General features: G+C 41.6%; 2 protein-coding genes across 2 annotated transcripts in view; one reads left to right on the forward strand and one right to left on the reverse strand.

Annotated features, from left to right (window-relative positions):
• The window catches only part of calhm6 (calcium homeostasis modulator family member 6), a 96,673-nt gene that overhangs the window by 26,965 nt on the left and 52,291 nt on the right, over window positions 1-17,417 (reverse strand). The gene's annotated exons all lie outside the window — the stretch shown is intronic.
• gprc6a (G protein-coupled receptor, class C, group 6, member A) lies at window positions 7,531-14,270 on the forward strand. Its single transcript, XM_071921415.2, has 6 exons — window positions 7,531-7,846; window positions 8,418-8,712; window positions 9,299-10,105; window positions 11,469-11,684; window positions 12,654-12,777; window positions 13,062-14,270. Exons 1-6 carry the CDS (start codon window positions 7,641-7,643, stop codon window positions 14,183-14,185), a joined length of 2,772 nt encoding a protein of 923 aa, XP_071777516.2. The 5' UTR covers window positions 7,531-7,640; the 3' UTR covers window positions 14,186-14,270.

Below are 17,417 nucleotides of genomic sequence, written 5' to 3' on the forward strand. Positions count from 1 at the left end.
CCTCCAATATGGCCGCCAGAGGGTGAGTTACATCACCAGAAAGCCCTCTATGATATGATTAAAAAACATTGCAACTGAAGCATGCCAGTGCTGTCGCATTATGGGGCTTCACACACAATGATCAGTGCCGTCTCCACTAACACAAGTGCTGTTCGTAAGGCATTATAAGGCATTATAAGTCACATAAGGCACAGTGATGTGCTTGAATACTTTATGAGGAAACTGAATAGTTAATGACATGATATTAAATTTTGGTCTGATGATTATGTTGGAGGAAAATTTTAGCTGCTTGTAATACATCACAATGCACTTCAAGCGTGATGTATTACAACGCAATGCACTTCAAGCGTTACCCACTCGTCTACTTGAAGAATTTGTCCATTTGTGTGTGTGTGTGTGTGCGTATGTATGTGTGTCTGTGTGTGTGTGTGAATGAGGGAGAGAGATTCTCAATGTTTTCCGAGGGCTTGTGGGCTTGTTTTCGCTACCTGCAGTCTCTCCAGTGATAGCAACTCTTTGAACCTTATCTCCCTCTGTGAATGATAGGGGCCCACGTCTCCTGCTCCTCCCCTCTCGCTCCTCGCTCACACTACAACACAACACACTACAACTCCTGTCTTTTCTCACTCTACTTAATGTGTAATCCAATCCTCCCGCTCCTCACGGTCTCAGCAACCTCTCAACTCTTCAGCTCTTGCATGATATACATACGTGACGCTCAACACCGTCCTGATGAAACAAACCCGCCCTTCGACTCCAGCAGGACAAATCCTCCACTGAAAACGGAACAAACTGAACTGATGATGTTAGAGAAACAGGCTTTTGACCGGAAGGTTGATGGTTTGAATCCCCGGACTGGCTGGGAAATGTGGGGGAAAGTGAACGAGTAACTCTCTCCCCTCCTTCAACAACTACTGTGAAGTTGTCCTTGAGCAAGGCACTGAACCACCAGTAGAAGACTGTGGTTTCACTGGGCAGCTCCCAGTGTGAATGCGTGGAACTGTGTGAATGTGAAGCAGGGTGGAGCTGGAAAAGAGCATGGAGTTCAGCTGACTTTCCGTGAAGAAATAAAGGTTAAAAAATAATTGGTAATAAGGGAGGACAGGGAAGGCAAGCACCATCTCTATAAAAAGTTCAAGCTTCACTCTTCATTTTTGATTTGTATGAGGGAGGGCTACTAACTCGAGGTTTGTAGCAACAGGTGGGTTCTGTGATCCGGTGGGTCCGGTGCACGTGCCGTAGCACAGCCCTTCCCAGTAAGCATTCAATTCCCGGAATAATGCAAACCCATGCCATGCTTTAGTCCTCGTGTAAAGCTAAAGCGGCTGGGGAGCGATGGATGTCAACAAAACATGAACAATCGATTATACACACTCCTCCCAGGACAGCTATGGTTGGAGTTTTTTTGCCCTAAAAATGTGTAATAGGACACTGAAACCAAACAAACATGGAAATACAGTAACATGCACATGATAAAAATGTATTGCAACCAAGTGTGTATGGCTGAAGACATTATATACTGTCGTTACTATCAATCCTGTTGTTGATGAATAATGTTGATGTATCATGATGCAGCTGAATTATGAATTCCGAATGTCATCATGAGTGTTCATGCTTTTTACTGAACCATGCTGAACTAGTATAAACTGGTATAAACTAGATATTAAGTGAGGAGAAAGGTCAGATGAGGAGAGAAAATGACAAAATGGATAGCGTGAATAGTTTGAGTGTGTGTGTGTGTGTGTGTGTGTGTGCGTGTGTGTGTGTGTGTGTGTGTGTGTGTGTTTCCACATGTTTAGATACAAGTAACTGTTGAGGGGTGTGTGCACTATTGAACACAGGGATTGGTTATCGTTCATGTGTGAGTTATGTATTTGGGGGATAGTTGGTCATAGACTTGCACAATAGGCTTTTTGGCCCAATACTGAAACCGTAAACACGGAGCAATAATTGAGTGAGATGCGAGGATTGCAAAACCGCTGAGCTCCTCTTGCTTGTTCATGTGAATAATCTGTTTAGAGTCAATTCATCACTCTCCTTCCAAAGTGTATGCAACACTACATCAGACCTTAAGTCAGTGGTTCTCAACTTGGGGTCCGGGGACCACCGGGGGTCCTTGAGGGGGTTCCAGGGGGTCCCCAGCAAAATGATGAATTGTTAAACTTCACCATTATTTCATTTACAAGGAGTTAACACAATTAGAGAATGTAGAAGAATGACTATTTGATCACGGTTTCACTGTTATCTCTCTACCTACAATACAGATAGTCATGGAATTCTGGACAAGATCATATCTAACAATAAAAATATTCTCAGATTTGGGTCTGAGAGACAAAATCTCATCAAATGGGGCTTCGTGGCTCTAATGTGGACTAAATTAGGGTCCTTGATATGAAAAAGGTTGAGAATCACAGCCTTAAGTGACACTACTTTCTTTTTCTACCATTTTTGTCGCAGGCCACTGATCCCTCTACAGGGAGGTCAAAGGTCAGGCTCAGTTACAGAACAGCATCTGGAGCTGGTAGGGATTCAGTATCTTGCTCAAGGACACTTCAGCAGGACACCTCAGGGGGTTTGAGCCCGGCCTTCAGGCTGAAGGACTATAGGTCCTCCGCCTCACTGCATCACCCTGCTGCCTATAAACTGCAGCGCCTCTGCTGGATGAGACTGAACCAAAGGACAACACTGACACCAAGTGGTACAACAAGAAAAACACAGAGTTTGTTTGGTTGATGGAATGATTGTTCAGACAGTAGAACATGCAGCATGTACAGTACATAAGCAATACTGATTGATTGATTGATTGATTGATTGATTGATTGATTGATTGATTGATTGATTGATTGGTTGATTGATTGATTGATTGATTGACTGAGTTAATTTCAGGGCTTCATATATCCCCATCTTAGACACAGAGACTGATTCCTTGCTCTTTTTCTAGCCACTGCCAGTCTTTTTCACTCAGTTGTCAAAGCCTTGATAGGATAAAAAGTTGTCAAAGCCTTGGGAACATTTAACAGACTTGTGAGCATGAATGTATTACATTTGCATATGAATGAGGTCTATAAAATAATAAGGATAACAAACCTGTAGATATACTCAAAAAAAGTAAAAAGAAATCACAAAATAAACATGAACTGAACTGCATGTAAAGTCTCCTTACCCATAGTCTTCCTTGATTTGATAATAACTTGACTTTGTTGCCCCCTTACAGTTTACTAAATTAGAATTTAATCATGTATTCCATATTTTCTGTGGAATTCATTCAAATTCACTTACATGATAATAATACAAATAAGAATACGTATAAGCATAAGAAGAAGAATCAACTATATTTGTATTGCACTTTTTTTTTTACAAACAACAAAATGACACAGTGTACATGTGTCAGTACAGGCAATTTTTAGGTTTAGAGTAGTGGCTTTCAAGCCAAAATATAGCTACTCATTCTCAGCCACAGGGAATTGTTTAAATGCATCTTCTCTTTGTTGTTCTTGCGGATCCATGGCCGTGTTTTCCACAGCTTGTTGTTATCATAGACTCTCTTCTAATGAACTAAATGAAAAGCTAGGACTAGGTGTGGTCGATCAATTAATTGAAAACAGGTAGGCCTATTCCACATAAGTATGACTAAGAGAAGCTCCCTCTTCTTACGTCTTCTTTGATTCCATATTCATATTAATTTATATCAAGCTGACTTTGCCGCAGCCTTACAAGATAATAATATAACCATATGTTCTATATTTTCAGTGGAATTAATTTATGTTCACCTAAATGATAATAATACAAACTAAAATATGTGTAAGCATAAAAAGATAAACACTATATCTCCACTAGTGTCTTCTCAATAAAACAATGTAAAATCCAAGATAGACCTAGTAGTAGTAGTACTAAAAGTAGTAGTTGTAGCAGTAGTAGTAATAGTAGAAATAGCAGTATTAGTAGTCGTATCAGTAGTAGTAGCGGTAGTAATAGTAGTAATAGCAGTAGTACTAGAAGTAGCAGTGGTAGCATTGGCAGTAGCAGTAGGAGTAGTAGCAGTATTAGTAGTAGCACTACTACAGTAGTAATACTAGTAATAGTAGTAGTAGTAGTACTAGTAGTAGCAGTAGTGGTAGCAGTGGTAGTAGTGGTAGTAGAACTAATGTCAATTCAATACACTGATTAGTATTTGATTCCTTTGACCATGCGCAGTGTGCTTTGTTCCCCAGTTTGCTCTTTTTAATTTAATAATCACACTAATCAGTCGGAAAACTAGAAAAACTAGACTAACCAGTAGAAAAACATCCAATGAGATCCCAAAATATGTTTTTGACTTCTTTGACCATGCAGAGTGTGCTTGATATTAATTAGTTTACTCTTTTTAATAATTATACCTATATATCAAGCAGTTATATTTTGATCAGAGAAGGAAATAGTTAGCAGGAGGAATTAGCTGTCAAAGCCTTGGGAACATTTAACAGACTTGTGAGCATGAATGCATTACATCTGCATCTGAATGATGTATGTAAAATGAAAATGACACAAAGCTGTAGATATACTTTTTACTCAAAAAAGTCAAGAAATTGGTGAAATAAACATGAACTGCATGTAGTAGTAATATTATCAACAGCAATAGTAGTAGTAGTGGTTGGAACAGTAGACGTAGTAGCGGTAGTAGTAATAGTAGCAGTGGTAGTAGTAGAGGTAGAAGTAGTCGTAATGGTAGTACCAGCAGCTATAGTAGTAGTAGTATTAGCAGTAGCAGCAGTAGTAGGAATTTTGTCAGTAGGTTTAGTGAGGTCAAAGACAGTTCTGCTGGGCAGGGTCACGCTGTGTTTGGTATAGTTTGGTACCAGCACTTTTACATAGGGTCTGTCAGTCTGGTGTATCTCCATTAGCCCCTCACTGATGTTCAGCAGCTCCTGAGGTAAACTGTCAAGTTTCAGCTCGAATAGCACCAGTGAGTTAGAATATCAGCGGGCACCCTGCACTTAACATAAGCAACATGACCAGGACCAACGGTGATCTCTTTCAAACCTAGGTTCACCATGGCATGTTTTTCTTTAGGAGTCTGAACAAATCTCACTATCGCCTCTGTTCTGACACTGTCGATCTCCATGGCCCCAGCGAGGAGGTTGGCAAGGATGGACAAGAGTTTAGGTCTGCTCTGGTCGCCTTTAATGAGTTCTTGGATTACATTAAAACTGAACACTGGTCTGTCTATCTTCATGTAGCTCACCAGAAATGGCTTTTGAATAGATATGTCCGGATCATGGTTACCTTGTAGGTTCACCACCACTTCAACCCATTCATCGTAAGGTATTTCATCTCCTGTGATGGCAAGCACATCCAGGTCTTTGTCTATGAGCTCACTAAGAGGTTGGACATCTTGGCAAGGTAAGTATTTGTCTTTCCAGGTGCGATCAAGGACATTCACAGTATCTAACAGGACTGTGACAGTGTGGAGACTTCTGGCCACTCAGTGGAGCTACGAGAGCCTTTTTCACCTGGTTTTAACACAGAAGCATTGTGAGAGTGGGACATACTCTTTGAGCCAGACACAAGCAGTCCCGCTGCCGGACCGGAGCCCGATTCCCGACTCTTTATACTTCTTCAGGCAATCCGCAGCACAGTGACCCTCTTCTCCACAGGAAGAACAGTGGCGACAGTTGGGCCTGCTCTAAACACTGAGGGCAGCCATAGGGTCTTTGTGTCTTTCTTGGTGGCCTGGACATATCTATGGCACACTGGTACCACCCAATCAACTCGCAGATTGATCTGTTACCTTTTTTTCTCATGAAGCCTACTCACCTCCAGCTCTCTCTGAGAAGTGTTCAGCCTGCGTTGGCCGAGTTGGCGGCTTGCCACGGCTTTACCCAAAGTCTGTTTTTGTGTTTCCTTGTTTTGCAGTGCATATTGATGCACGTTGCATTAAAGTGCATTTTAATACATATTGATTGATGTTGGATCATGCAAGTTCCCACATGATTAGAGGGCCTGACGTCACTGACATGTCAGGAGTCAGCAGGATAATCTCAGCTATATCATCAAGTGTGTAATCATCTCATGTGAGCATGTTTACGATTGAGAGATAAAACAGTCTGTGAAATCCATTGTTATGTGTGTGATGCAATGTGTTTTCAAAATTGTTTTTTTAAAAGTCTTCTTGTGTGTTCCCAGCCTTAAGTCTTTTCAATGCATCCATAGCCTGGGTCAAAGCCTGTACCTGAGCGGTATGTTTTGGGATCATTTTATTGTCTTTATTTTTGGTTTCAGTGTTTCCTCACCTTTGTGTGTCATTTCAGGTTCAGCCTTGAGTACTGTGAGCTTGACTCACCTTACAGCTGGAGCTGCGACCAAGTCTGTATTTTCTTTCACTTTGCACACTTGTAGCCTTGATTACCTGCCTTAGCAGCGCCTCATCAGACACAGTGGGATCAGCAAGGAGTGGTTTCAGTTCTCGTCTCACATTCTCACGTTTCTTGTCCATGCCCTGATAGATCGCGTTCGAGAATACATATCTGTTGCAGGTATGTTGCAAGGGGCATGCACCCAGATAACATTTCTTGTAGAACAGGAGAAAAGATGAGGCAGAGAAGTGCAAGGGTGTTGCTCAACAGGTCGCTCTCAGCAGAAAAGTGACATTCCCGATGCTATGCTGCCCCCAATTGGTATTAATTAAACAGGTTAATTCCAATGGTAATCTCTTGGAGGACTACACATCAGTATTAAAACTGGATTCAAATTATTTCTCACGCATAAATGATTGCAATAGAAAAACAAAATTGTGACCACATATTTTGTGTGCGTCACAGCAGCAGCAGCAGCAGTAGTAGTAGTAGCAGTAGTAGCAGTAGCAGTAGTAGTAGTAGTAGTACCAGCAGCAGTAGTAGTAGTAGTAGTACCAGCAGTAGTAGCAGTAGCAGTGAGCAGCAGTAGTAGCAGTAGTAGCAGTAGCAGTAGTAGTAGCAGTAGTAGCAGTAGCAGTAGTAGTAGTAGTAGTACCAGCAGTAGTAGTAGTAGCAGTGAGCAGCAGTAGTAGCAGTAGTAACAGTAGTAGTAGTAGTAGTAGTAGTAGTAGTAATAGCAGTAGTGGCAGCAGTAGTAGTAGTAGTAGGAGTAGCAGCAGCAGCAGTCCATAATTTTAATATACTGTATAGTGTATGGTGCTTGAATTTTATTCATCCACAGTAAAATGAAATATGTCCAAAAATAATTCCAGCAAATGAGGTTTTTATTGCCAGGTGCATAAAAATGGTTCAGCATGCTTGTTTACCCCCCGTGAAAGGTCAGAAATCTGCAGGTAAGCATATCATAATCAGTCAGCTCCATAAGAGTCACAGCAGCCTGGCATGTCAGCAGAGCAAAATGCTTACATAAAACAACAAACACATCTCTTCACCTAAAAAAAAACCTGCTGCTGGAGAAAAATGACTCACCCTGCTGTCACACATGAAAAAGTGGGCAGGGCTTGAGGATATGACAATACTAGACTATGAAGGAGGAAGCAAAAGGGAATTTTTTTTCACTGAAGATGCTTAAAAAGAAGTGTATCACTGCCAAGGCCACTCAGCTGAAAGGAGAGAGACTGAAGGAAGAAATAGTGAGAGAGAGGAAACAGGGAAAGAAAGCTGAAGGGAAAGGATAGCGGAGGAAACATGATAACCTGTACGGGTGCTGTTGTCTATTTGTTTATCATACATTCCCTTATCATGTTGGAAGCAGGGCATGGCTCTGAGGCGGATACCAGACCGGCCGGAGCTACAGCTCCTGGAGATATCATCATCGGGGGGATCTTCCCTATCCATGAGGCTGTAGAGAAAAAAAACAATATCTTTTCACCCCACCTACAACAATGTGTCAGGTGAGTTCACTCTTTTATTACTCTGTAATTATATTACTTTTCCGTTATACCCCCAAAATTGATTGTTGCATCCTGTCTTACCTTCAAAAAATCTGGATAAATCAGTTCCCTCTCCTGTGAATGATTGGGAAAATTGATGTTTGAAAATTGTTGGTGTTGATGTTACTGGACAAAATCAAATAAAATCAAAGTAGTGGGAATACTTCCATCCAGATAAAGTCAACCTTTGCACCATTTCTCATCAAAGAAATGGGAATACTTCCATCCAGATAAAGTTAACTTTTGTACAATTTCTCATCTAAGAAGTGAGAATACTTCCATCCAGAGGGAGTCAACTTTGCTACAATTTTGGATCTAGGCGAGACTAATTAGGAAAACAAATTGAGGGAAAAGTTGGGAATGGGATATAGTTTTGGATAATTCATCTTTAATCTGATATTTAATAATAACATGACCTATTTTTTGAATAAGTAACTAATATTATTGCTGACATTGAAATTGTAATTCACCGTCTCCCCCTCTTTCTCTTCTCTCTTCTATGTCTGTAATCTCTGTGCAACTACACAAACAGGTTTGACAAAAGAGGATTCACGAAGGCTCTGGCTATGATAAATGCTATAAAGACCATGAATAAATCCCCTATCCTGGGTGATGTTGGTATCACTCTGGGGTATCGAATTCACGACTCCTGCTCTGATGTCAGTACTGTGCTGAGGGCCACAGCGGACTTCACCCAGCAGGCCGAATGTGCCGGAGGAGGTAACGCCTCCACTTCTGGCCAACCAGTCATGGCCGTTGTCGGGGCGTCTTCCTCTGAAATATCCATCGCCATTGCCAGGCAATTGACCCTCGACATGATTCCTCAAGTAAGTGGGGAAAAAGTACAAGAACTGCTTTTGACTTAAAACGAGCGAGCAGGCCGGGACACATTTGCTGTTAGGGGGATTGATCCATTTCCTACGGCAGCGTATTGATGTCACAGTGAAAAACTAAAATCAGCTCAGTATCTCATTATGACGAGAAACGTTTCTCGTTATAACGAGATCTTTTTCTCGTTATAACAAGATATTTTCACGTTATAATGACATCTTTTCTTGTTATAATGACATACCAACATATCTCGTTATAACGAGAAAAGTTTCTCGTTATAACGAGATACTGAGCCTATATTTTTCTCCCTCTGTGACATCAATATGCTGCCGTAATTTCCTGTTGACGAATACTACGAATACAAAAAAAGAATTCCTTTCATACTATCAGAATAAAATTTTATATGTTGAATATAGACACAAATACAAATACTTTCTGTATCATGACTTACTTGTTTATTTTGAAAAAGAGCTTGATCTAGTTGATTTAGTTGTTTTTAATGACTGTATATTGTTTAGTTGTTACAGAAGAAAAATATTACAATATCTCAAAATCGCCTGTCATTGCTTTTCTTTTTTACAGATCAGTTATTCATCAACTGCTGTCACTCTGAGTGACAAGACCCGCTTCCCTGCCTTCATGAGGACCATCCCTAATGACAATTACCAGACGGCTGCCATGGTCAGACTGCTGAGCGATTACGGCTGGAACTGGGTGGGAATAATTACCACAGATGGAGACTATGGCCGCTCGGCCCTCGACAGCTTCGTGTCCCAGGCTTCTGAAAAGGGGATCTGTGTGGCCTTTAAAGCAGTCCTCCCTGGATCTGTGACCAGTCATGATGTCCACTCTGCTATCAGGCAGGCTGCCGGAACCATCCACAAGAACCACAAGGCAAAGGTGATAGTGTCATTTGTCAAGTCAGCTCACATGATGTACATTTACAAGGAACTGAGAAATCAGGCACTGAGAGCAGGGCAGAAGATAGAGTCTGTGAGGAGGATCTGGGTGGCCAGTGACAGCTGGTCCACCTCCACCTCTGTACAAGGACAGTTAACACTGGAGGACATGGGGCATGTTGTGGGCTTTACCTTCAAACGCGGAGACCTGTCGTCCTTCAATCAGTATCTGAGCAAGCTGGAGGCCACAGGACATGACAATATAAGGAATAACTCTTTCCTGGAGGAGTTCTATAGTACACAGCTGATTGCCAATGGGGATGCTGGAGACACTGGATTGGTGTCTAAAGCTGTGGAGATTCTCAGAGAACACACTCACGCCCACACCATCTTCAACGTTGAGATGGCTGTGAGTGCCATTGCTCAAGCTGTGGCATCTATCTGCCGTAGCAGAGACTGCAAAAGGCCTGGCACAGTGCAACCCTGGGAGGTATTCCGACATTTCATACAATACTATCCTTATGAGGACCAAATGTCATTTTGCTGGGTTAGTTTAGGGTTAAGATTAAAATTAGGATTAGGATTAATAATAAATATAAAATATAAGATATATATAAAATAAGCAAATGAGTCCATGGTGGAGACGATTGGTAGACTCTATCTCCCACCAGTGGTATTGTTAGTGCTAGTATTTCTCAAAATTAAGACTACATTTCCCATACACCCCCCTGCTCCTCCTGGCATCTTTGGCTTTACTGAAGAGGATAAACATGTTGGAAGTGATTTTTCCATCTGCCTTCCACTCCTTCCACCATCTGCCATTGTCAGAAACTCAGAAAGCTTTAGCTCCATTTGCTCTGGAAGAACAGCGCCCTCTTCCTGTTTTGTGTCATAAAGCAATCCATCAGATTTCCCTCCAGATTAAATAAATAATTATTCTGATGTCTCAGAGTTAATGTTGAAATGATTTCTTCATGCTAAAATGATACACGTAGCACCTTTAATGTTAGGTGATAGCATGGGGGATGAATGCAATCAATGGAAGGTTCTCACAAGTATAGTCATACAAACATACAGTATGTGTGTGTATTTGAGCATAGGCTGTCTCTGCAATAAAAAGAGAAGCATTGTGTCCTTTCCCAGTCAACATAGTCAGGTTAAATAGAGGTCGTAAGGGGAAGTTGTCATTTTGCATCATTTTGTATGCCACAGATTAGCATCTCTGTTATTTGTTATGTAGTGCAAAATCCTTATGGCCTTTTTGAAAAATGTCAAAAACAACGGCTGTGTTGAAAGGATACCCACGAGATACTATATTTTGTTCCAGAGGTTAAAATACCTCCACTATAGCATCAGCTTTATGAATTTTCATCTTTTAGTTACTTTAAATATCAATTTTTGCTAACAAAATGCTAATCAGTGGGGACAGCAGACTCCAGTAGAACAAAGGAAGTCATGAGCAACTTCCTTTACCTCTCATCTCGTTATTGCGATTTTTATAGCGTTCTATTAGTTATTATAGTGAATGAATAGTTTAACAAATGAATATTTATCATAGTTCTATTCCAACTGCTGTGTTTTCCAGTTGTTGCTAGCTACAGGTAATCCCCTTTCCCAAACAATTAGCATTTTGCTAGCAACAACTGCTATAAAAGTAATTGAAGGACAAAAATTCACAAAGGAGATGTTAGTTGATGTATATTACTTCATGGAACAAAACGTAGTATAGACTTTATATTTGACTACACAAAATGGCGGAAATGCTAACTCTAAAATGACGTCAGACTTCGCCTCATAATAGGCCTAAACAAAATATTGAATTGATTAAAAAATTGTCTATATGTACACTTTAGGTGCTGAAAGCTCTGTGGACGCACCAGTTTAAGCACAATGAGAAGAACTATAAGTTTGATAACAAAGGAGACATCAACCTGGGCTATAATGTGATACTGTGGAGGTCAGAGGAAGGGACTATCCATGTCCATGATGTTGTGGCCGAGTACCACCAAATCAACAACAGCCTCACTTACACCAACCACAACACCACCAAACAGTTTATGGACCTGAAGGTAAGCCCTCATTCTGTTGCCCTTATTCCAGTTCTTGTTACAGAACACAGGTGGGACCCAAGCGCAGGACACGGACAGGGTGGTGTTGGCAAGAAAAAGGTTTATTGTAAGGAAGGAGCGGGGCTTGGCGTGAGCGTGGGATGAGTGGAAGCGTGGCAGGCAGGTGTATCTTGGAGGCTGGGTGGTTGCTAGCAGGCAAGCAGGGAGACAGGCAGGGAGACAGGCAGGCGGGTTGATCCTGGGACACAAGAAAGGCTGGTTAACAACAGGGAACACGAAGAAACAAAGTCACTAGAAGTTCAACTATTTTGGCCTTGGAGCGTAACTACCACAGAGGTCGAAACAACAATCTGGCGACCAGTGGTTGAAGAGCCGGGGTAGATATACTGTAGGCAGATGAGCTAATGAGAGGCAGGTGAGCAGACTGGGAGAGGTGATGAGCCAATTGCAGACAGGTGTGCAGGATGAGCAGAGCCGGGAGCCAGGAGAACGAGGAAGGGAGACCACGCCCACGGCAATACACACACAAACAAAACATAGACAGAGAGAGAGACAGACAGGGGAGCACTGGGAACACAGGGAAGGGGAAACACAAGGAAACACTAGGGAATCTTCTGGGGGTACGGCCGTAACAGTTCTGCACACACATGCAAACACACACAGTGGTGTATGTTCACTCAAAACAAGACTCACTCAAGTGCTAGCTAAATGGGTAAAATGTGCAACAGGCAGTGGAACATATTAATTATGGCACAGATTAAAAACAAAGACAAAAACAAATTTATATTGTGCTATTTTAATATGAATGCCTTTCCAATGTGTGTCAAATTTTATTCTAAAAATAAATGAGTGTCACGTATAGCAACTAAGAATGCCAGATTATGGCAGCCATCCATTTTAGAATACATTTTTAAAAAAAAGATGAATGAATGTATGAATGCTAATATGGTCTGTACCTGTCATCCTCAGCACATCGTTTCAAAATGTTCAAATAGCTGCGTCCCTGGAGAGTTCAAGAAAACAGCTGAGGGTCAACATACCTGTTGCTACGAGTGTATCAACTGTACTGAGAACTACTACTCTAATCACACAGGCAAGAGATTCCCTTCCATTCCCCAATAATATCTGCGATCTTGATGCCATGTTTTTGTTGACATGAAAATGTACATGTTGTTTAATACATGTTTAATATGGGAGTAAGCCAAGTATCTTAATAGGGTTTCTCATAATCAGAGTATGAGCTTGCCTTGGTTATTCCAACCCAGTTATGATGTCAATCCAAAACCAGTTTAGTTGAATAACCGGATTAAGAATGGAATTCTCTGTGCATGTAAATGTAATCACAACCAAACAAACTGTGCTCCTCCATCCCTCCAGATATGGGCCAATGTCTGAGCTGTGACTCAAAGACAGAGTGGTCTCCTGAGGGGAGCTCCTGCTGTATCCCTAAAACCCTGCAGTTCTTCTCCTGGCAGGATCGCTTCGCTGTGGTGCTGCTGACGTTCGCGGCACTGGGCATCCTCCTGGTTCTTCTGGTGTCGGCTCTGTTTCTACAGCAACGCAACACTCCCACAGTGAGGGCTGCTGGGGGGCCACTGTGCCAGGTCATGCTTTTCTCTCTGGTGGGCAGTTTCATCAGTGCCGTGCTCTTTGTAGGTCGGCCCAACAGCCTCCAGTGTAAGGCCCGACAAGTGCTCTTTGGCCTCAGCTTCACTCTGTGTGTCTCCTGCATCCTGGTAAAGTCCCTGAAGATCCTACTGGCCTTCCACTTCAACCCCGGGCTGCAGGAGCTTCTGCGGAGGTTCTACCAGCCTTATGTAATCATTGCTGGCTGTGTGGCCTTGCAGGTAGCTACCTGCATCAGCTGGCTGGTCCTCAAATGCCCATTTAATAATGTCATTAAGAATCCAACCACTTTGCTGGAAGACTGTCACGAGGGCTCATATGTGGCCTTTGGGGTGATGTTGGGCTACATAGCTGTCCTGGCTCTTGTGTGTTTCGTCTGTGCCTACAAAGGACGCAAGCTGCCCCAGAAGTACAATGAGGCCAAGTTCATCACCTTCAGCATGCTCCTCTACCTCATCTCCTGGATGCTGTTTGTTCCCGTATATGTCACCACTTCGGGGGAATACCTACCCGCCGTGGAGATGGTGGTCATTCTCATCTCCAACTATGGCATCCTCAGCTGTCATTTCTTCCCAAAGTGCTACGTGATCCTTTTTAGGAAGGAGAAAAACACCACGAGTGCTTTTAAGCAGAGTCTGTATGAGTATTCCAGCAAAAACACTGAATCAGTCTCTGTCTCTGAGACTTCTCTGTCAGAAAAAAAGTACATTGGTCAGCCCTACATCATCAGCGCTCCATCGCTCTTTGTGCCTGCAGCAGAGCCTCCGAAAGCTGGTGCAGTGACAAACTACAAACACAATAGTAGCTGCATTAGTTTATACAGGGGTTCAGTCACACAACAACGCAACTGTCTCCGGAGAAGCACCAGCATGTAAACTGTCCAGAGGGATATTTTTCAAAATGCAATATATATTGAATTGTAAATTCTGTAATTTTTAAAGATTATAAATGTTAATGATACCTGTGTGGTGTTCCTGACTTTATTTCTACAAGTACAGCATTTGCATGTATTACAATTGGCATCATGTTTATAGCCAGCATCCAACATAAGCAACAGTGCTTGCGTAGAGATTAGTGTTTGCTGTGTTCCATTATTCTATCTGTTTGCTGACTCCACCTGATCATCAAATATAATCAAACCACACTGTCCACTTGGCTTCAGGCCTAATGCCACAATGATGCTACAAAGAGTGTAGCTGGCTTTTTAGGGTATTTAAACAGTTGCCATATAGAGAGTAGGCAATGCGAGTTTTATCTCTTCTATTCCAAAACTCAAACAGATTGAAAGCCACCATTATTGGAGGTACAAAGAAGACTCGACTGCAATCGTCTTAAAGCATCGATCATGTCTGCTGTTGATGGCATGGCTGGGAAAGTCCTTTGACTCGTGAGTCAACAAGGTTGCGAAACTTCTGTCTCGCCCAAACTTCTGTTAGGTAATGATGGTGAAGTTTAAGAACATATAAGAATGAGGAAGAACAGACCAAACACAAAAGAGCAGACTGTTGCATAGCCCTTGCACACATAACACACATTCAACTGTGGATTCCATGAATTCCCTCTTAAGCTGGTGTATCCCTGAATCACTGCTTTCTTCTGAAATTCCCCTACATACACAATAGCTCTTTTACATATACTTTTGTCATTCCATGGGTAATTAAAAACACTGCTGAAGTCATTAGGTCAAGTTGCAATATCATTGTCTAATTAATTGTGATACCTTGGTATAATTACCATAAACAACTGGACCATGGGTGGTATGGTGTCTCAGTGGTTCAGTGGTCCTGGTTTCGATTCCCGGCCCCGTCCTTTCTGCGTGGAGCTTGTATGTTCTCCCAATGTTCATCTGGGTCTCCTGCTGCCAGTCAAGTGGACTGGAGACTCTGAATTACCCATAGGTATGAATGCAGGTGTCTGTCTACTTGTGCTAGTCCTGTGCTAGTCCAGAATACCCTTGAATACACAAGATGTTCCTCGAGCAACCAAAATCTTTGGGAGCTCTAGGTCTGCCGAACTTTCTATATACTACTACTGGTCTGCCAATGCTGTATCTCCAATCCAGTGGTTCAGAGTTCCTTAAGAATCTGGTTTCAGGTCAGATGCCATTTTGGCCATGCTCACACAATCTACTTCTACCCTTTCCTTTTCTTTCGGGCTATTTTTGGGGTATTTCTGCCTTTATCTGATAGTTCACAGAGGAGAGAGACAGAAAATTCTGGGGCAGAGCGAGGGGAATGATGTGTAACAATGGTGACATTTGGGTCATTTTTGATCCCTGTTATGTCCTGCCCCAGTATCGTATTTCAACAGGAAATATATCACATTACGGACGCAAGACGCTCTCAAAATGCAGTTTCATTGTGACTTTAAGGGCCAGATTTCTAGATTGTGCAATAGCATTCAAAATATTAAGCCACCAGCCCTTGTGAATACCAAGTCTGCTTGGGAACAAGATCTTGGCAAATCTCCGTGGGAATAAAGTGTAAAGCATACCCACCCCTCTTCCATTTGTATCAGACATGGATTGCTCCAATTTAAAATATTCAATCACCAATTTACCAAAGCAAAATTGGCCAAAATCCTCCCCAACATTGACGCCAACTGCCCAAGATGTCGCCAGTCCCCAACAACCTTAGGAAATATGTTCTGGTCTTGCCCATCTCTAGACAGTTTTTGGTCATATTTGAAGCTTTCTCTAATAGTTGCAATAAAAGAATTACTCCTTATTTGCTTTGCTGCCTTGTTCTCTTGCATCTCTTTCATCAATGCATCAAAGAGGTTATGATGTCTTCAGACTGACAAGTGGAGATATACCATCTGCGGCTCATGATAACATCATCAAATCTGCAGCCCTTTATTGAATATGTGGAGAACGTAGAGGCATAGCGCTTATGCAACAAGCTCCTTTCCCTTTTCTTGTGTTGTTGTTGTTTCAGTGTTGTTGTCATGGTTTTACAGGTGGCGGTGATTATGATGATTGTGACAAAGTGGTCAGGAGGCCGACACTTGTCACGTTTATCTTATTTCCCATTCTAATCCGTTTGTATTTATATATTCATTCCACACATTTATCCGTTTTTCTAAGTTCAGTCATCAGTCATCAATCGCTACATCGTAACACTGCTATGCACTAACTATCCTGGGTCTGTTTATGTTTAGCGGTAGTATTTTGTTACATTAACATCTACACATTCTCTGATTAACTGGGTGAAAAGAATACACAAACATATTTTCAATTTACTTTTCATTTATTGCTTATGTTACAGAATAATTGTTGAGTTGTATTAATGTTCATTTCGTTGAAGTATCAAAGTCTGTTTGGGAGGGGACCGCCCAACTACTGCCACGAAGATATGGTTGTCAGAGCAAGGACACAGGGAGATACCATTCGTGGGTTTTTTTTCTATATTTCTATATTTGCTATAGAGTGGTTGTCTGACTGTGTGGGACTTGTTTGGGTTTATATGTTGTAATTTCTGGTGTTTTGGCAATGAGTTAAAGGGACATTATGTGATATTTTGCACAATGTTATTAATACAGATTTTTGGGAAATAAAGTTAAAGTAAACCCCCTGTGGCCAGATGGCACTGTCCTGGCAGAGAATGCTGGGTAATTGGCCAGGCTATATAGTCATTTGTATCTAGCCTTAGAGGTGGGAGGACCAGGCTGTGTCTTATGCTGAGTTACCTTTATTTGTTCCTCAGTTTTCTTTTGTTGTCGTAAGAAGATTTTGTTTGTTATTTTTCATTTCTTTTTACTTATGTTACACGTGTAATCTGGGCACTGTAAATAAATGCACCTTCAGCCTCCAAGACCTTGTCCTGAGTCTGCCTCCAACCACTTCCTAGACCCTTTGGCTGGGCTACCCTTTTTACAATGATGATGATGAGAATGTTGATGATAACAATAAGTAATTTCCTATATTTGTTCGCCTGTCTCACTGAGTCACTGTGTAAGTACATTTAGATTCATGGTGGAGTGGTTATGTTTACGTTAATTAGGGTGATTTTTTTATTGTTTGGTTGTTTTGTCTGTGTGTATGTTGGAATATTGAAATAACGAAAAATAAAGTTTTCATAAACAAGGAAAAGAAAATGAATGAATGAA

This window comes from Centroberyx gerrardi, chromosome 12 (genome assembly GCF_048128805.1).
Source record: "Centroberyx gerrardi isolate f3 chromosome 12, fCenGer3.hap1.cur.20231027, whole genome shotgun sequence".
Lineage (NCBI taxonomy): Eukaryota > Metazoa > Chordata > Actinopteri > Beryciformes > Berycidae > Centroberyx > Centroberyx gerrardi.

Coding starts and splice junctions, on each gene's coding strand:
- gprc6a (XM_071921415.2), top strand. CDS start 7,641: ATGATAACCTGTACGGGTGCTGTTGTCTATTTGTTTATCATACATTCC. Junction 11,685..12,653: donor AACAGTTTATGGACCTGAAG/GTAAGCCCTCAT, acceptor TGTCATCCTCAG/CACATCGTTTCAAAATGTTC. Junction 12,778..13,061: donor CTACTACTCTAATCACACAG/GCAAGAGATTCC, acceptor CCATCCCTCCAG/ATATGGGCCAATGTCTGAGC.